The 20,488-nt window shown below is 47.1% G+C and overlaps 1 protein-coding gene across 1 annotated transcript in view; it reads left to right on the top strand.

The window, feature by feature from the left end:
• SDK1 (sidekick cell adhesion molecule 1) overlaps window positions 1-15,046 on the top strand; it is a 652,070-nt gene extending 637,024 nt beyond the window's left edge. The window contains exon 44 of the mRNA XM_021675988.2: window positions 13,774-15,046. Within this exon, the coding sequence (XP_021531663.2) occupies window positions 13,774-14,034 (261 nt within the window). The 3' untranslated portion in view covers window positions 14,035-15,046. The remainder of the gene's footprint in view (window positions 1-13,773) is intronic.
• Window positions 15,047-20,488: the final 5,442 nt, after the last annotated feature.

Below are 20,488 nucleotides of genomic sequence, written 5' to 3'. Positions count from 1 at the left end.
ATGTGTGGTGTGTTTGGAGATTTAACATCGGCAAATTTTTATGGAAGGTTATTGAGCACACCCATGAACTGAGCTAAGCATACATATTCATGCATGCAAATGCACGCACATATACATACATGTGTACACATACACACATGCACATACATATACCTACACACCTGAATACATGCACACACATGCATACACACATGCATACCTAAATACACACACAGCACATGCACATACCTGAATATACACACTTGCATACATGCACACATATGTACACGTACAAACGTGCAAACATATACATATACCTATACACCTAAATACACGCACACACATGCATACACACATGCATACCTAAATACATGCAACACACGCACATGCCTACATACACACACATACACATGCACACAGGTACACACCACACACATATACCACGTGCAAGTACACATGCGCAGATACACAGGCATACATACCTAAATACAAGTACAAACACACATGCACACAAGCATATGTGCATACACATATATACATACATGCACAACACATATATACCTAAATACACACATGCACACACATACATACACACCTGCACATATGCACACACACATATACATCTAAATACAGACACACAGAGGTGGCAAGAGGGAGGGAGGTGAGTGTGGGGAGGGGGGAGAAAGGGAAGAGGGCAGTACATGGAACCCACACTAAATGGAATTCTGCACAGAGGGTGTTATCATCCCCATGTAACAGGCAGAAAGCTGAGGCTAAGAGTTTTTGAATGTCTTCCCCCAGACACGCACTGATGAGCTGGACTGAAGAGGCAGACCTCAGCATCTAAGTGGAAATCCCATTTTCCCACCAGTCCTGCTCTCAGAACGAAGTCTCAGGCAGCATGGCTGGGGTGGCGAGGGTCCCAGGAGCCAGGTCACACTGTTCCCATGTGGCAAGCCCTGTGCTGAAGGAAAGCATTCTCGCAAACGCACCTCATGGTTCCTAGTGCCTTTTGGGTCACAGGCTGCTTCTGGAAGCTGATGAAACGTGCATACACTCTCTCCACTTTCAGGCAGAATTTCACCAAGGACCTGGGGGCCCAAGGCACCCCAGAAGTCTCTATAGACCCCTCCACCTAGTGTTGCATGGAGTCCCAGCTAAGAATCCCCACACCTGGACCATCTTGTGCTCCCCAGGTTCTTGGGCGGATAAAGCGTGGCCTCCCTTGTCTGTAGAGCTCTTTGCTGTGTAATCTTGCTGCATCCTGCTTTTGAAGCTTATGAATTTAGGGATTTGAAGGCACTCAATATTCATGGGATCCCAACAGAGGGAACTGGGGACTTAGATCATTTTGGAAGTGCCAGCTCACATGCTAAAGTTCACTTTGAACCACTATTTGAAACAGCTGGATTGAGACATAATTCACATATCATACAATTCACCCATTTGAAGTACACAATTCAGTGGTTTTTAGTCCATTCACAAAGGTGTGCAGCCATTACCACAGTCAAATGTAGAACATTTCCATCAGCCCCCAAAACACCCTGTACTGATTTCAGCAGTCACTCCATCCACAGAAACCTGCAGCCAACCCCATCTCTTGGCAACCACTAAACTACTTTCTACCTCTCTAGGTGTGCCCTGTGGGCATCTCATTTAAATAAATCATACAGTATGTTGTCTTTCGTGACTAGCTTTTTTCACTTGCATACTGATTTCAATGCATCTGAACCACTTTTACTAAGTCATCAATTTGTATGTTCCATCAGTTCTCTTTCACATTGTTTTTAAATCTGACTTCAGTTCAGAACTTCTCCCTTCACAGAAAACAAACATGTTATATTTTCCTTGACATATTTACCCATATGCTTTCTTGGAACAGAAGTGTATTTTTTTGGTTGGGGGGACAACGTCTCGCTCTGTAGCCCAGGCCTGGAGTGCAGTGGCGCCATCTCAGCTCACTCCAACCTCAGCCTCCTGGGTTCAAGCGATTCTCATGCCTCAGCCTCCCAAGTAGCTGGGATTACAGGTGTCTGCTACTGTGTCTGGCTGATTTTTTGTATTTTTAGTAGAGACAAGGTTCCACCATATTGGCCAGGCTGGTCTCAAACTCTTGACCTCAAGTGATCTGCCCACCTCAGCCTCCCAAAGTGCTGGGATTACAGACGTGAGCCACCACACCCAGCTGGGAAGTGTATCTTTCTTTGTAGGGTCTAACAGAACACAGGCCAAGTGTCGCAGGGCGATTTGAAAAGGCTGCCATCTGACAATTAGTCCCTCCTAGTCCCAAACCCTACTCTAGTCAGGATCTTCTTTTTAAAAAATGCTTTATTGAGTTATAATTCACATACCATATACTTTGCCCATTTAGAATATACAATTCAATTGTTTTTAGTAGTTTCAGAGTTTTGCAATCATCTCCACAAATTCGGAACTTTTTTTATCATTCTGAAAAGAAACCCCATAACTCTACCAGTCGCCTCCCATTCCCTTCTCCCTCCAAACTCTGGCAACCACTTTCTGTCTCTATAGATTTGCCTGTTCTGAGCATTTCATATAACAGACCCCTGCAATGTGTGGTTTTGTGATTGGCTTATTTCACTCAGCAAAACGTTTTCAGGGTTCAACAGGGTTCACTGATATATGTTGTAACACATCAGTACTTCATTTCTTTATATGGGGAAATTTTCATTGTATGGATACAACATATTTAAAAATCTGTTCATCAGTTGATGAACATTTGGGTTTATTGTGTCTGGAATCCCCAAGAACACTCCCAAGTTCAGTTATTCACTAGAAGGACTCACAGAATTCAGCACACATCGTCATTACTAAGGTTTATTACAGCAAAAGAATATGGAGCAAAATCAGCAAAGGGAAAATATGCACAGAGGAGACCAGTTCATGCTTCCAAGAAGCATGTGTCCTCTTCTATAGAGGCACACAGGACACACTTAATCCTCTACCAGGGAGTTGTGAGGACACATGTGAATTGTTGTCTACCACAGCTTTACCGTAGCCTTGCACTTAGAGCAAACTGCACCTGCAGGGTAGGTACTGATGACTAGAAACTCAGTGCCCAGGGTTTTTATTAGCAGCTGGTCACATAGGCATCCTCTGCCAAGCATGTAGCAAAACTCCAGACTTCAGAAAGAAAGCAAATGTTTAGCATAAACCACATTATTTGTGCAGTTTAGCCACGGCACTCGTATAATTTAGGGAAAATGTTTTATCAATGAAAGGAACTTTTTACCAGTCAAGTTCCCAGATGCCAACCAAGGGTAATCTTTGAAAGCAGGACATTCTTAGGCTTGTTGTGTTAGGCCTGCTCTATTAACTTTTTGTGTTTTTTTTGTTGTTGTTGTTGTTGTTTTGAGACAGAATCTCACTCCGTCACCAGGCGCCAGGCTGGAGTGCAGTGGCGTGACCTCAGCTCACTGCAACCTCCGCCACCCAGGTTCAAGCAATTCTCCTGCCTCAGCCTCCCTAGTAGCTGGGACTACAGGCACGCGCCACCACACCCAGCTAATTTTTTTGTATTTTTAGTAGAGACGGGGTTTCACCATGTTGGCCAGGATGGTCTCGATCTCTTGACCTCGTGATCCGCCCTCCTCGGCCTCCCAAAGTTCTGGGATTACAGGCGTGAGCCACCTCACCCGGCCCTCTATTAACTTTTTTCCACTTCAGATTATTTCTACTTTTATGCCCTTTATCTGGTTGAGTTTGGTGAATGTTTTTATTATCAAAAGGTTTGGAGTTTTGTCAGATGGTTTCTCTGTGTCTGGTTGGTTTTTGTCCTTTATTCTATTTATATGGCACATTACATTAACTAATGTTTGGATGTTAAACCTTGCATTCCTGCAGCAAATGCCCTGTGTTTATATTGTATAAGCCTTTCTATATGTTGCTGGATTCAGTTTGCAATATTGCTGAGCATTTTTATATCTATACTTATAAGGGATATAGGTCTGTAGTTTATTTGTCTTACATATCTTTATGTAATTTTTATATTAGCGTAACATTGGCCTTATTGAATGGTTTGGGAAGTATTACTTCCAAAGCTGGTATTAATTATTTAAATGTTTGGCAGATTTCTTCAGTGAAGTCCTCTGGTCTTAGGCTTTTGTTTGTGGGAAGTTGTTAATTACAAGTTTCGTCTCTTTATTGCCTATAGTTCTATTCCTTTGTTAAGTCAGTGTCACTCATTTGTGTCTTTCTAAGGATTTTTAATGTTATCTCATTAATGTAATTTGTTAAGATACAGTTGCCTATAGTTGTATACAGTTGTTTATAATCCTTCATTTCTATAAAGGCATTGTTAATTAATATCCCTAATTCATTCCTGATTTTAATAATTTGAGTCTTCTTTCTCTTATTTCTGTTTAAAGTTTTGTCAATTTTCTTAATCTTTGCAGAGAACTAACTGTAGTTTCATTGATTTTCTCTTTTATTTTTCTACTTTCTATTTTATTTATTTCTACTCTAATCTTTATGATTTTCTTTTTTCTGCCTGCTTTGGAGTTAGTTTGCTCTTCTTTTTTCAATTTCCTAAGTTGGAAATTTAGGTTGTTGATTTGAGATCTTTCTTTTTTTTTGTAAATGCAGGACTTTATGGCTAAAAATTTCCCTCTAAGAACTGTGTTAGCTGAATCTCGTAAGTTTTAATATGTTGTGGTTTTGTTTTCACTTATCTCAAAGTGTTTTTTAAATTTTCTCTGTAATTTCTTCTTTGACACAATAGTTTTATTTAGGGCTATGTTTTACATTTTCTCATATTTGTGAATTTCCCACATTTTCTTCTGTTATTTATTTCTAATTGTATCCTATTTTGGTCAGAGAAACCTATTTTATATATTTATTTTCAGTTCTTTAAAATTCACTGGGTCTTGTTTTAAGGCCTGGCACATGGTCTATACTGGAGAATGTTTCCTAACCACTTGAGAAAATGTGTTATTCTACTGCTTTTGGGTGGAGTGTTCTGTATGTGTCTGTAGATCAAGTTGATTTATAATGTTGTTTCCATCTTCTATGTGTGTGATCTTCTCCTCAGTTCTTCCATTTGCTAATTCATTGAAATATCTATTTGTATTGAATTGTCTGTTTCTCTCTGCACATCTCTTCATTTAATTTCATGTATTTTGAGGCTCTGTTGTTAGGTGTATGTATATTTATAATTGTTATATCCTCTTGATATATTTACCCTTTTATCAGGTATTTGCTTTCTAATAAAGATATGTCTCATATCTTTATTCTCTATTTTCCATTATCAGCTTCTTTTTGTTAAATGAATTTTCCAAATATATCATTTTGACTTCCTTATTTTTGCTTTTGCTGTATTTATTTGGTTATTTTTGTTAGTGGCTTACTCTAGTTTTAGTATCTACTTAAGATTTATAGTAAATTTTGGTGACTTAGGGGAACTTTACTCCTATAGCTGTATTTTTTTCCTTTTCTTTTTGTGCTATTATTATACATATTTTGCCTGTAGATTAATGCTTTTTATCAAATTTGGGAAACTTTAAGTCATTATTACTTTGAGGTTTTTTTTTGTTTGTTTTTGCTTTTTTCTCTTTCTCCTCTCATTCTGATATTCTTATGACACGTATGTTGGTGCTCTTAGTGCTGTCTCAGATTTATCAGAGGCTCTGTCAATTTTTAAGTCTTTTTTCAGAGTGCATAATCTCTATCAATCTATCTTCAAGTGCACTGATTCTTTCCTCTGCCAGCTCAAGTCTACTGTTGAGCCTATCTAATGAATTTTAAATTTCAGTTATTATATTTTTCAACTCAAGAACTTCCCACTTGTGTTTAAATAATTTCTATCACTTTATTGATATTCTTCAATTGTGATCATACGTTTCATTCATTTCATAAACATGGTCTCCTTTAGTTATTTGAACATAATTATAATAGCTACCTTTGAAGTCTTTGCCTGCTTAGTCTAATGTTTAGGCACCCTCAGAGGCTACCTTCTTTTTATTGTTTTCCTGTGTATGCATTATACTTTCCTGGGTTTTTTTGCAAACAGATCATATTTTATAATATATTGTAATAATTCTGAATAATGATATTCATGCCTCCTTGAGGGTTATTGTTGCTTGCTTATTTGCTTGTTTTTTCAGTGATTTGGCTGGATTCGCTCAGTAAAGTCCATTTCCCCTGCATTGTGTATGTTCTGATGTTGCTCCTCAGTCTTGGGCAATGCATAGCATCTTCCTGCCTCCCAGGGATGACTGTGGTTTTAGCTGGGCTCCCTTTGCCTGTCCCCATTAAGATTCTGGATGGTTTACCACTATTGGTATCACACCCAGCAGTCCACCTCCACTACTTGCTAGCTCTGGTTTTTTCAGCAATGCCTTAGTGCATAAATTGCTCTGCACCTCTGATCCAGTTGAAGTCCAGCTTTTCTGCAGTTACCAGATGCTGTCAGTCTTTGAAGCTTGCACTGACACTAAGAGGCCTCTTCTTAGCTTCAGAAGTCTCTTTTCCTGGTTCTCTCTGTTAAACTTCCATTGTTGCTGACATGGAACTACCAGCTTCCTCTTCATCCCTTACCCCTAAAGGCTCCACAGTGTTCCACAATGTCCTTAGGTATGCTGTTCCAAATAAAGTCATTTTCCTCAGGTGGAGCTGGAAGCTCTCTGTTCTTATAGACTAACTGTCCACCCTATGCAGGACCTCTGTGTCACTGCACCAAAGCTGGAGGTGAGGACAATAGCCTCCTTCTTCCATAGTGACATACCTGCCACACAAGTGGGGCACTGGGTTGAGAGGGCAGTCCCTGGTCTTCTGGGCTTGCTGCTCCCAGTGTGGGACTTCTTCCTACAAACAGGCTGGGATGGGGGCAATCAGGGCCCGGTATTCTTGGCCTGCCACACCTGGTATAGAGTCCCAGCTTCCTAGCGAAGGCTGCATGAGGGACAGGATCCCCAGTACTCTTGGCCATCTCTGCCTAGAATAGAGCTTCTTCAACATGGAGCTGGGTTGGGGGAAAGGGGAAGCTGGGTAAGAGATGCCAGAACTTTCCTCTCCAAGTTAAATTCCTAGACCAGGAGACCTGACACGTTGCCATATCTGCCCAGAGTAGAGTTTCTGTCACACTGGGCTGGGGGCATTGGGTAGGGAGAGCAGGTCATGGCTCAGGCACCACAGACTCTCATTGTTAAGTGAGATTTAGCAGATTTTCTTGTATAAATCTTTCTCCATTTGCTATCTACTTTTAGCACCATTGCCCAAGACTTTTTTTTTTTTTTTTTTGAGAGGAGACTCGCTCTGTCACCCAGGCTGGAGTACAGTGGCATGATCTTGGCTCACTGCAACCTCCACCTGCCAGGTTCAAGTGATTCTCCCACCTCAGTCTCCCAAGTAGTTGGGATTGCAGGTGTGCAGCCCCATGCCTGACTATTTTTTGTATTTTTAGTACAGACGGGGTTTTGCCATGTTGGCCAGACTGTTCTCTAACTCCTGACCTCAGGTGATCCACCCTCCTGGGCCTCCCAAAGTGCTGGGATTACAGGCATGAACCACTGCACCCAGCCTTCGAAGATTTTAGATGGTTGTTTATAAAATACTTTTCACCTGTTAAATGAAACTGAGGAGAGGGTCTGCTGACTTCCTCACATTGCCACTCCAGAAATAGCCTTGCCTTCATGACTAGTAACTCTGATATTTAGAGGGGATTGGGAAGAAATATGGGCTTTGACCTGGTCCCTTAACACCAAATTTACAGAGACAGAATCAAGTCACAGAACTGTAGAAAAGGCTGTTAGAGAGAGAAGAAAGGATTGCAGGGCAAACAGTCAGAGAGCTGCTCAGTAATGGAATAAACCCAAAAGCTGCAATGCTGTTTTTCAAATAGGACTATCTAAAAAGTGGCTTGGATTTAGATGAAGGTTTAAGACGTTTATCCTCTCTACTGGAGGCAGCTTATAGATTTGAATATATTATAAACCGAGATGTTAGGAATAAAGAGTAATGTACGCCCTTGGCCCTGGCTTCAAGCCAGTGTTTTGATACAGCATGTTTGCTGGTTAGAACCACGGGCAGAGGCAGGCTTCTCCTGCCCACCTTCTTCTCCCGCCCACCTTCTTCTCCCAGGGCCCAGGGTATAAGAGTGAGAAGCTGTATGCGATCTCTGCTAGAAAAACTGTCTTGAGAAGCTAAGATCTCACTAAGAAAACAGGGATGCCATCCTTTTATCCCCAGGGCATTTTTAAACCATTCTCAGAACTATTGCTAAAGTGAAAATCCTGTGAATCAGTTCCCAGGTGCACAGGAGCCTGCCTGATCCGAGGTGCTGCTCTGAATTATACCATAAGTGTCACACAACACATGCTGTGGCTATTCCTGTTTTTCTGTTTAGAAACTGGAGGGTTTGTCATGGTTTTATCACAGGGCTGCTTATGAATGATATCTGCTGTTCCAATCACATGTTAAAAATTGTTTTTGAAATCCAAAGAAACTGTCTTTAAAATCCCTCCTGCTCCGACCAACTTAGACCAACCCCATCGTACCTAATTAATTCCTTAATAATATTTGAGTCTTTCATCTTGCCAATATAATACCCAAAGTGTCGAGATTATCTTTATTAGCTGCTTTCCAGGCAGCTCTGCACCTTTAGAAACTCTCACAGTCAGTCTGACACCACATCCAATCACATTCTGTCCTTCCAGGGTTTCCCGGGAAACCGACACACGTTGCTACTTCACATCACACAGGAAACTTACCAAAAAAGGACCCTGCAGCATTTCTTTTTTGTCAGTAATTGTAACTCACTAAAATACATCCCCATTAAAAAATAATAATGTCATATAAATAATAAACAGAGCAGGCAGCAGGAGGAAGAATGGCATTTTAAGATTGTGCTTTCTCAAAGAGGCAGTGACAGGGGCTGAGCAGGAGCCAGGAAGCTCAGCTTTTAGCTCCAGCTCTGCCTGGCATTTATCTGTCATGTGGCCCTGGGTGTATTCTCACTTCTCCTCCCTAAATAGAGAGCGAGAAGGAAGAGAAACCTCTTGGAGCCTCTTGTCTCTGCTTCTTTCTGCGCAATGGTTTTGTTCTCTCTGATTGGCTGTTATTATAGATCACTTGGCTGGGTCTGTGGGCATTGGCCACTCAGAACTTACCGCCTCTCAGCTTTTCTCCCCAGAACAAAGCACTCTTCCCTTCCAGCTGCAGTGTGGAAAAAAGAAAAAAATCCCAGGGCAAGACTCTGATTTGCTGAGCTGAAGTCATATGCCCAGCTATCAGCAAATCACAGTTTTCTGAGAGACAGTCTAGCCCGTCCATGTGGTGTGGAAGAACTGCTTCCTTCAAAGAAGGGGTTGAGGCCCAGATGCAAATGACAGGAATCACTGAGAGCTGGACAACCATGTACTCCCAATTTGTGTCTCCTGCCAGGCCCCCTTGGCACCCACATGTGTCACAGACTCTTCTCTTGAAACTATAGGACTTTTAGATCTTTGGCTGAGGAAACACATCATAATAACATAGCAACATACATACAAGCCGTGAAGGAAATGGTATAAACACGCAGATGGGTGTGGGCCGTGTGTCATGTTCATTCTCTAAGGAGTTCTGGACATGCTCTTGGAAATGTAGACTCTAGCAAGAGTTCAGCAGTCCCTTCTGGACCACCCCTAGGCCCCACCTGACATGAACCCTGCTTCCCTACAGCCTGGCAGGGGTGTGCAGGGGGCAGAGAGATGCCCAAAGGGTCACCAAGTGGGTGCAAGAGAGACTAACTGAAACAGAATTCATGGCACGCCCTCCCACTGCAATTGATGATTTCTCCACCATGCAGAGACAACTTTAATATAAGGCTCACCCATATAAATAGTGTTTCTCTATCTTTTCTAGAACTGGGGTTGAAGGTTTCTCCTCCCTGCTACCAGAAAGACTTTATTTCTGCCACCTTTGGCTAAGAAACCAGGCTGGTTCTGGCCCCAGTCTGGCCCTGGCCAGTATGACCCAAAGAAGGTCACTTGCATTTGGGGATGTTGATTCTTTCAGACACGAGACGAAGAAATTGAATCCAGTCACCATTTCTCTTGTTTTTCCACACCAGGATCCCTTGTGGTAGGGAAGTTGAACGGGGAAGACCCCTGGGACCTGGGAATATAGTCAAAAGAGGGTGAAAGTCTTGAACCTCATACTTGACCTTCAAATGATAATGAACCCTAACCCCAGTGTATGAAACCTAGCACTAAATTTCTGTCATTCGTTCCTAACCATTCTGCGAATTTCTCACGAGAAAAGTGATACCTTCACTGCATTTCAATACGTGTGATTTTCCCTAAGCTTCAGGAAGTTTCAATTCCAAGTTGGTCTCTAAAGAAGTAACAAATCCAGTTCAGGGGCGAATCGTGGAGATTCCTTTGACTTCTTTCGAATGATCTTTGTTCTGTTTTCGTCTGTTTGAGTTTACACAGAGCTTTCCCCTATAAGCCACCTCAAGGCCTTTAGACAACAGATGAAGAATAAATCTTAAACAGGCTGGGCATGGTGGCTCGTGTCTGTAATCCCAGCACTTTGGGAGGCTAAGGCAGGCAGATCACCTGAGGTCAGGAGTTCGAGACCAGCCCGGCCAACATGGTAAAGCCCCATCTCCACTAAAATTAGCCAGGTGTGGTAGTGGACACCTGTAATCCCAGCTACTCAGGAGGCTGAGGCCGGAGACTCACTTGAACCCAGGAAGCAGAGGTTGCAGTGAGCCAAGATAGTGCCACTGCACTCCAGCCTGGGCTACAGGAGTGAAACTCCATTAACTAACTAAATAAATAAATCTTAAACAGCCACAAATACAGATCCCTGATCTCTTAGCTAAAAACCTTGAGGCCAGATATATTTAAGAATTCTGTGTTTTTCAAGTTTGGGAGTACATTGTATGTTAAGGAACAGCTCCAGTAGGGTCAGGCCAGCACTTTGTGATCAAACACATTAGTCTGCTTGTAGCAAAACATGAGAATATTCACACTGAATGGCCCTACATCAGTTCAGCTGGGGGTAGGCTGCCAAGTTAGCTCGAGTCAGCTCAGCCTTCACCACCAAATGAGTTATTAAAAAGCCTTTTGAGTTTCAGAGCATTGTGGGTTTTGGAATTTGGAATAGGGGGTTGTAGAACCTGTTCAGAAGATCCAAGAGGATTCAAGGCTGGAGCTGGGAGGAAGTTGCAGGATCTGCGGAGGTGGGTGAGCCCTCGGGGGTTGGGAGTTCAGGTGCAGGCTCCCACCCAGCCTCTCCTGCCGAGCCTTGCTTCTTTATTGATAAAATGGAATAATAACATCTGCATCATAAAATCCTCAGCCAGTTGCAAAGATCATGGCGGGGCATTAATCTGGTATGTAATCGGTGTTCTCGAAAAAGGAGCCACTGCCACGTTTATCATCCTCTCCCGACGAAGGAGAAGCTGGCTGATCCGGAGTCCTGGTGTGTATGGGAAGACGTGTCTTACCTCTGCAATTGTCCTAAATGCAGAGGAGCCACAGATGGATTCAGCTGTTCTGTTTATTGTACCATAAACCAAACAGTTTATACTTAATATTCAGAAAAGTCCCAAATCTGTGACTCACTGTTACTTTCACGTAAATATTCCAGTTAGAGCTAGATTTTCAGTCTGTGTCCCCAAATCCCAGGAGTCTGGCTCCCTGCTACGCCTCCATGGGGTTTCTGCACAGCCTGGAGGCTGACTGCTCTCACAGGCTTCCGGGACGGACGCACATCCCCTGGTGCGGGATAGTGTCAGCTCACGGATCAGATCTTCCTGCCCGGGTGCTGATGTGGGTAATTCACTCTCCGACTGTCAGATGAGAGAGCAGGTGGCAGGAACATCGCACCCAGGGATGCTTCTGTTTTTCTGGGTCTCGGTGTGGACTCCCTGAAAAATTAGGGAAGCTGGCAGCTCTCTCATCCCCTGCCCCCGCCTCCCCACCAGCTGCAAAGACGCTGCTCATACACCCTAGGGGGAACTGGATTTGCAACTTTCCTTCTAGAATGTTTACTTCTGAAAGAGCTACTGTGGCTGGCAATGGGGCCCACATCTGGAGCCACAGCTCCCCATCTTACCACCCACAAGGCACAGCTCCCACCCTGACCGCTGATCAGAGTCCTCAGGGGGCCTCTAAATGCACATTCCCAGGCCTCCCCCAGACCCACAGAGTGAGGATCGCTGGAGCCACACCCAGGAATCTGCTACCTCAACACACAGCTGATAATTCTCAGATGGCATTCCGAGGCGGCTCACTCTTTTACTGCCTCCCCAGTTCCCTTGATACCCTCTGGGGAGAGAGAAAGGGCAGCTCCGCCTGACCCCTGTGAGAGACGGGCCCTGATAAGTATCTTAGTGTTGGTTCCACAGCAGAGCCTCAGTCTCTGTGTCGGCAGGTGGATCCCCTAGGAACTCAGGAAGCTCCCAGGACACACAGGTGAGGGTCCCGTGATGATTCCGTGCATCTGGGAGGATGTGGCACTCACCAGCAAAACTGAGACCTTCACCTTCTTGGGGAAAAAAAAATACCCATTTCAGCCTCTACTTTCTCTCTCTTTTTTTGTGGGGGGGAGACAGATTCTTGCTCTGTTGCCCAGGCTGGAGTGCAGTGGTGCAATCTCAGCTCACTGCAACCTCTGCCTCCCAGGTTCAAGGGATTCTCCTGCCTCAGCCTCCCAAGTAGCTGGGATTACAGGCACCCGCCACCACACTAGCAAATTTTTGTATTTTTAGTAAAGATGGGGTTTCACCATGTTGGCCAGGCTGGTCACGATCTCTTGACCTTGTGATCTGCCTGCCTTAGCCTCCCAAAGTCTGCTTTCTCCTTTAACAGTCCTTCCAATGACTTTACATCATAGAAAACATGTGGGGTCCATGTTTTTAATGGAATCTGCTGATTTACTTTATAAAAAGGGGGAAAAAAACCTCAAAGGGACTGATTTTCAAACATCAGTGGGAGGCCCCAGGCCACTTTTCCAGGTGTTTGAGGGACCCAGCCATTGAGTACCTGGTGGGGAGAGACATATGAGACACCTGGCTTCTTATGGACAACCTGGTCACTTGCAAGGGGAGGATGCACCCCTCCGGCCCCCGCCCCTCCCCTCCCTTCCCCACTCTTCTCCTCTGCCTCATCACCTCCAGAATCCTTTCACTTTGGCCTGTAGCAGCCCACGTCTTAGTCTCAGGCAAGCCAAAGACCCGGATCTTCCCACAGCCCTGGGGCTCTTCTGTGTTACGATCCATGGGGCAGACAGAGTCCCCTCACGTCTGTGTGCGGAGGCCACATAGACCTTTGCTGGGATAGGGAGGTTGTGTAGACTTCTCTTGGGGTGGGAAGCCTGTGTAGACCTCTCCTGAGTGAGGAGGCCGTGTAGACCTCTCCTGGAATGGGGAGGCGGTGTAGACCTCTTCTGAGTGAGGAGGCCGTGTAGACCTCTCCTGGAGTGGGGAGGTGGTGTAGACCTCTTCTGAGTGAGGAGGCCGTGTAGACCTCTCCTGGAGTGGGGAGGCGGTGTAGACCTCTCCTGAGGAAAGGAGGCCATGTAGACCTCTCCTGGGTAGAGGCCCAGCTCTTCTCAGAGACCATCTGGTGCAGAGTGAGCGGGCTGCACGCAGCTGAGATAGCAGTGTTGGCCAGGCCTGGATCAGAGAGGGAGACCTGTCGGGGCTGCCTGCTCTCCCGTGTAGAGGGGTAGAGGGCTTGAGACCGCGACACGGCCCCCCCACCGGGTGAGGTGCTCCCAGCGCGCTCCAGCCCGCAGTGGCCACACCCTGCCCTACTCTCACACCACCTCTCTCCTGCCCCGCAGGCTACCGACTCCGACTACGAGGAGGCACTGCCCAAGCACTCGTTCGTGAACCACTACATGAGCGACCCCACCTACTACAACTCGTGGAAGCGCCGGGCCCAGGGCCGCGCACCTGCGCCACACAGGTACGAGGCGGTGGCTGGCGCCGAGGCAGGCTCGCAGCTGCACCCGGTCATCACCACGCAGAGCGCGGGCGGCGTCTACACCCCAGCTGGCCCCGGCGCGCGGACTCCGCTCACTGGCTTCTCCTCCTTCGTGTGAGCGCAGTGCCGCACCTCCCTCAGGGCAGAACGGAGGTGAACTTTGCGGAGTCTATTTTTGTTAAGACAATCAACTCCAATAACTGAGCTGAAGTTTTTGTTTAAAAAAAAATTCTGATAAGTGATGATTTTACCTACTTGTGGACACTAGATTTCAATTAGGAAGGTTTTTTTAAATGGCTTTTTGTAACATCGCTGCAGGAAGCAGGTTTCTTTCTTTTTCTTTTCTTTTTAAGAGAAGGTGTATCTCACTGGTGCAATGGCTTGGCACCTCCAGGGCCTGGGAGGTCCTCAGACCTCCCCAGCCCTGGGTTTCTCGTCTTCAAGACCAACTAGGAAGGCTCAAGCAGGGAAAGGGAGTGGAGAGTCAGGTGACATCTCAGAGCTGCCCCGGCTGGTCCCTGTCTCTTTCTACCTCCTCTTCCAGAGAACCAGCGGCTCACACCCTTCTCAACACAGGACATCCTGGCTCGCAGCTCACTCCTGGGGTCTGAAAAGCAAACGTTTTTCCCTGGGCTCAGCGCTTTTTGTCCCGACTTCATCCGTTTCTGAAATGTTCTCACTCAGCAGTTTCTAGGCAAGGAGTCAGCTTTCAGGTTCCTGACGGCCAGGCAGGGATGTTCAGATGTGACCCAGCTGTCACCATCTGCGTCACTGCCATGGTGCGGTCTTGAGGCTCTTCTGCCTGTCCTTCCTCTTTCCTTCCCACCTGACAGTGTGGGAGTGGGAGGCCTCGCCACACCGGCCCTCTCCTCCCCACAACACAGCACATGGCCAACTCCGCGGGACACGAGGACACGGGACAGCGTCTCCAGGATTGCTTGTTACGTAGGAAGCGTGCATTGTTAACCAGAGTATTTTTTAAATCTTTTTATCTTTTTTTAAACGATGTCACATGAAATGGATTCGTCTTTGCTGTCTCCAGGTGCCTTTTTCTTCATTGTTCAGCTTTGTATGTGGGAAAGATGAAAAGCAACAGTGTCTGCAAATAAAGCAAAACAGCTCTGAGAACACACGCTCCCGACTTGCCTCGTGCACGCCAGGCCGCCCCCTCCCTCTGTCCTGCCTCCCTCGGCTGCCTCTGCTTCTCCACCGCTGGTGCTGCCGCTGCCCCCTCTCCCAGTCTGAGGCCAGCTTTTAGCCTTAACAGGTTTTCCGGAAACATTTTTTTTTCTTTAATCATCCTTGTTTGGTTTAAATCTTTTGGCCAGATGAAAAATAGTATGAACTGCTTTGGAAAACTTAACAATCCAGGCATGGCCGTGCCTCCAGCCCCTCAACGTCATTTTTGCAACAGATGTCTGGGCTGCTATGGTCCACCCCTCAGCCTGGGGCCCGGATCTGGATGGAATGGGTGCCCTACTGGTGCTCATGGGCATGTGTGCCCCAGGTCCCTGTAAGTGCCCCCAAGTGCCCCCATACCAGCAGAAGCGTGACACACACAAGATTCAAGATCACTCTGTCAATGCCCCACTGTGCACTGTGAATGGCAGGTGCTGTTCCCCCAGCGACCTGAGGTTAGGGGACAGCTGAGCAGTATCTGGCCAGTGCCACCAGGGGCCATTCTCCTGGCCACGTGCAGACAGTGTGTCCTCTGCTTGCCCAGATGCCTTGTGCACCTCTGTGGGCAGAGGGTATGGATATTGTCTGGATTCTCTGCTGTCAGCATTGCTGGGTGTGGCCCCAGGAGACTAAGGAGTGTTGTGTGGGGTGGAAACCCCTTTCAGTCCTTTCAAAATTAGACGGCATGCAAAGTTTCCTTTTTCTCTCTCTCCTCTCCTCCTTCCTTTCCTTCCTGTCCTTTACCCTTCCTTTCCTTCCTCCCTCTCTCTCTTCTTTCCTTCCTCCCTCCCTTCCTCCTTTCCTTCCTCCCTCCCTCTCTTCTTTCCTTCCTCCCTCCCTTCCTCCTTTCCTTCCTCCCTCCCTTCCTCCTTTCCTTCCTCCCTCCCTCTCTTCTTTCCTTCCTCCCTCTCTTCCTCCCCCACTTCTGCCCTCCCTCCCTTCCTCCTTTACTTCCTCCCTCCATCCCTCTTTTCTTTCCTTCCTCCCTGCCTTCTTCCATCCCTTCCTCCCTCCCCATTCCTTCTTCCTTTTCTCCTCCTTTTTCTGAGTGGAGGGGGAAATATTCTAAACCAAAAATCCTAGATGCTCTGCCCAAAGCCACTTCTGCGTGGGAATTGCAGCCCACAGTTCTCTGGATGGGACTCGCCTCAGTGGACAGAGCTGCGTCCTTCTCAGCCCCGGAGAGGGCGTAGTGGGCAGGAAGCCAGGATGCAAGCACTGGAATTTCTCAGAAGAGAAGCTATAAATGGAGAGCAAGGACAGTGCTGCCTTCTGTGCGCTCCGACTGCTCCCTTCAGCCGTAAGGATGTGGCTTCAAATGCCCGGGAGAGAGGTTGAGGATGACCAGGTTCAAGGTGTGTTTCGCTCTTGGGTTTTCAATGCAACATCATGACACTTTCGTTTCAAGCTCCTGTTTTCTGTCTCCCTCCACTCTTAGTAAACGTTGATTTGCACGGGGTGTACCGTCCGAGGCTGCACTGGCCTCCTGGCTGCTGCTGGACTGTGCTTGGGATGATGCTCGTGCCCATCACTCAAAGGGACTCTGTCCCATGAGAACCACCTGTGCAAAGGACCAGAGTTGGGTGTTTCCAGGTCGATTTCAGCCTTTTAGAGCAATATGGGCTTGAGAAGCATCTATTCCTAACTACTCATCTTCAGGGAAGGGAAAGAAAATCACATCCTAGGAAGATGGATATTGTATTTTAATCTCGGTTTTGAAAAGAGGACGAGCAAAATGTCTCTAAGACAGCCTAGGCGGACCATGCTCCCGCTCTCTTCTGCTGTGCCGAAAGACACACCTTGCAGGTGCTTTGTGATGGCAGTGGCTGAGTCTCCCTACCCCCCACACCTACCCCCCAATCCCACCCCACTCCCCCAATCCCACCCACTCCCCCACCCCTGATGTAGTTCATTTCAGATTGTTTGGCCCTGTGAGGATGTGGTTACGGAGGGCCAAGGAGGCTCCGTGTGAGCCACAGGGATGGGTGTGCAGCGCTCCCTCCTCCTCGGGCGCCAGGACACAGGTTCCAGGCAGGTGAGCTGAGAGCCGCTAGGCCGTGTCCCCTTGGCCTCTTGCTCGGCCACCTTCTGGGTGAATTGGTCCAGCCCAAGCCCCTCTCCCTAGCCTCCCCTTCAGCTTCTCTCCCTACCTGCTTTTATAAGGCACACTTCATTCAATGCCATAGCAAAATAATGAGGGACCCCGGGGAGAGGAGGCACAGACGGCCACTGCGCGGAAGGCGCCTCCACAGCCCCGGGAGGTGGCTCACTCTGTACGGTTCTCCGGAGGCCGTGATTGTATCTGACTGTGACTGAGCTGAAGCATGGTGTTTGCGTAACGGCTAGTAGCATGGTTTTTATTTCTTACGCATTCATGGCACACAGTGTAGCTATTCTCCCGATGAGCAACCCGTCTGTGTTCCTAAGTGTGGCTCCCTGTCAGTCCGTGTCCCTGTAGCATGGATCCAGTCTGAAAGGTGAGGACAAGTGGAAACCCCTGAGCTGAGCTCACCCGCTGGGACACGTCTCCTTCCCGCGTCACCTTCTGGTTTAGGGAGTGCCCCGGTCAGCCCTGAAGTGTTCCCTACAACATTTTCTGAAATTGTGCAGAAAACCAGATCTCACTAAAAAAAAGAAAAAGAAAAAAATAAACAACTTGTAGGAAGACAGAGAGGTGCTATGGGTACAATTTTTAATAAAAACATTATTTTCTTCCTTAAGCGCTTGTGGTTTTCTTCAATTGTGGATAGAGTGACTTGGGAGGCCTTAGGAACTTTCTCAAATTCTAAGGTTGTAAATATGAACCACTGGGACTTCACCCGAAGATGAACCACTTCCTTCACCCCAGTGCTGTACTGGACCCCTCTGCCTTCCCCCCCCCCCACACCCTTACCTTTATCAGAGCCCATCCTGTTGACGTGCAGGTGTGTACAGGCAGTGAGCATCCCCCCGACTGAAGCTGAGGTCGGAGTGAAAACCACTTCACACCCTTGCAGGGTGGCCTGAGGCAGGCAGCACAGAGTCTGAGCCAGGGAGACCTTCTGCCTGAACCAGCAGCATTCCCAGGGCCAGCCCAACTCCACCCACCACCTGGCTGGACCACCAGAGACTTCACAGGTGCCCGGAAGGGGAAGAACAGCTCAGAGCCAAACTTTGCCTTGGGTGGGGGAAGCGGAGCTGTGAGCAAGATAGCCTACCCCTCCCAAGGGGTCTGGCCACACCATAGTTTGTCAGGCTCCAGGTGTGCTCTGGGAATGAGATGAGGCCATTTCCCTTCCCTTTCGGAAGTGGAATTTTCCTTGATTCTTTCCTTTTAAGAGACAGGATCTCACCCTATTTCCCAGGATGGAGTGCAACAGTATAATCATAGCTCACTGCAGTGCTAATCTCCTGGGCTTGAGTGATCCTCCTGCCTCAGCCTCCCTAAGTGCTGGGACTTCAGGGCGCCTGCAGCGGAATTTTCAAAGGCATCTGCCAATCACTGAGGGAACCCTGGGCTTCTGTGAAACATAGGGCCCCTGCGGCTGCAGTGCCGGGGCCACCAGGAAGAAGCATGGCTGCCCCCTTATCACCCACAGGCTTTAGGGTCTCAGTGGCCCAGGAACATTAGAAATCTCAGTGTCCAGGCCACACCCAGGCCAGTTAAATCAGAGTCTCTGGGGATTGGGTGCAGACGTCCGATTTGTTTTGAAAGCTCCCCAAGTGATTCCAATGCAGCAAGGAAGCCATGCTGCCTGGAGGAGGGGCTAAGGAGGGTCCAGGGTTCTGACCCTGAAGAAAGGGCTGGGGTTCTGACCTTGCCAACATTGCCCTTTTGCTCCGGAAGCAGTCGCTGCCACTGATAAGCCTCAGGTAAGAACACTTTCATTTTCTCACCATGGCCAGCCTACATCCTACCACAAATCTGCACATTTTCCACTATCTCCAATATTTCAGAAGTTGCAGCTGCTGTGGGGAAGGTTGACATTTACTGAATGCATACCATGTGCCAGACGCATTCTGTGCTCTTGTTAGTCCACAGAACTCCCTCCAGGACCCTGTGAGGTAGATACAGTGGGGATCCCATTTTGTAGATGAGGAAACGCACCCAGAGTGGTGAAGCCATCTACCCAGGGGTAGCCAGCTGGCCAGGGCAGCTGGCAGCTCCAGAGCCTGGTCCCTAGGTCTGACCACTGCACAGCACTGCCTCCTAAGAGGCTGTCTGCGGTCACCCTCAGATCCGTGTGCTATTATCCTGGGAGGAGGCAGGCACCTCTCCCTACAGCTCGCAGCCTGGCGTCATTACTGCGACTTCTCGGGCTGAACACACATGCTGCTCAGAAGATTTTATTTTCCCCACATCATCCTCAAGGCATAAGGATAAGTTATGCAAAGCCCGTCATTACTAATATTGTTGAAAAGTTCATGGGAGAAAGTTTTAAATGCAACTAGTTAGCCCAGAGAAAAGAACCTCCTTGTCTTGTTGGATGAAGATTAGATAAGAATACCTCCACAAGGCCGGGCACGGTGGCTCACGCCTGTAATCCCAGCACTTTAGGAAGCCGAGGCAGGCGGATCATGAGGTCAGGAGATTGAGACCATCCTGGCCAACATGGTGAAACCTTATCTCTACTAAAATACAGGACAGGACTCTCCTGTGTACCCTGGTTTATACAACAGCCAGGCAAGACCCACAGTGCCAAAAAAATGGCAGACCAAGACATGGCTGTGAGGTGGGCAATGAGGTCTTTCCATACTTCCCAAGAAAATCAAAATTCCGCACAGTTCGGCCAGTGTCTGTTAAATACACCATTAGGTTTTAGAGATTTGGTCTTTGTCAGGAAGTGCAACCACATGCAGAAACTTTATTTGGGAGCCACAGAAGCCTTTGCAAACCTTCCGATGAGGCAGCCTGTTTTTCTGAAATGGTTGGCTCACCGGATGCTTATTTTAAAAGGATTTGAGCACGTCTATGGATTTGCACAAGTACCTCAGGATTTGCCAGAAATTCTTTCCCTTTAATGGCTCAAGTCAATTAACAGCCAGCATGGGTGAAAATTCCAAGCTGTGAATTCCGGACTCTGTGGTCTTAAAATGTCCTGCTTCTCCTCAGATAAGACAATATTCTGCAGTCATTAAGCAAACCACTATTTTATGGGGCTAAATTGCATCCAGACTCAAATATTTTAATTACAGAAAAAGTCATATTTCTGAGGCATTTTGAAAATGCATCCGTGTCTGTGGGATTCTCCAACTGCCACTGATAGATTTGGCCTGCAGACCTGGTGGGTCCAGAAAGCCCCATGGGGTCCCTAAAGGGAGGCCAAGAAGCAAATCCCATCCCCCTGGTGGAGTCCCAGGTTTGCAGGGATGGGTCCCTCTCCTCTCTCTGTCTTAGGGAACATTTTGCAAGG

The sequence above is a fragment of the Aotus nancymaae genome, unplaced genomic scaffold (genome assembly GCF_030222135.1).
Source record: "Aotus nancymaae isolate 86718 unplaced genomic scaffold, 86718_ANA_hifiasm-v0.15.2.pri h1tg000015l_0, whole genome shotgun sequence".
Taxonomy (NCBI): Eukaryota; Metazoa; Chordata; class Mammalia; order Primates; family Aotidae; genus Aotus; species Aotus nancymaae.
The sequence above is the reverse complement of the archived record's forward strand: the minus strand, read 5'-3'. Positions and strand labels throughout refer to the sequence as shown.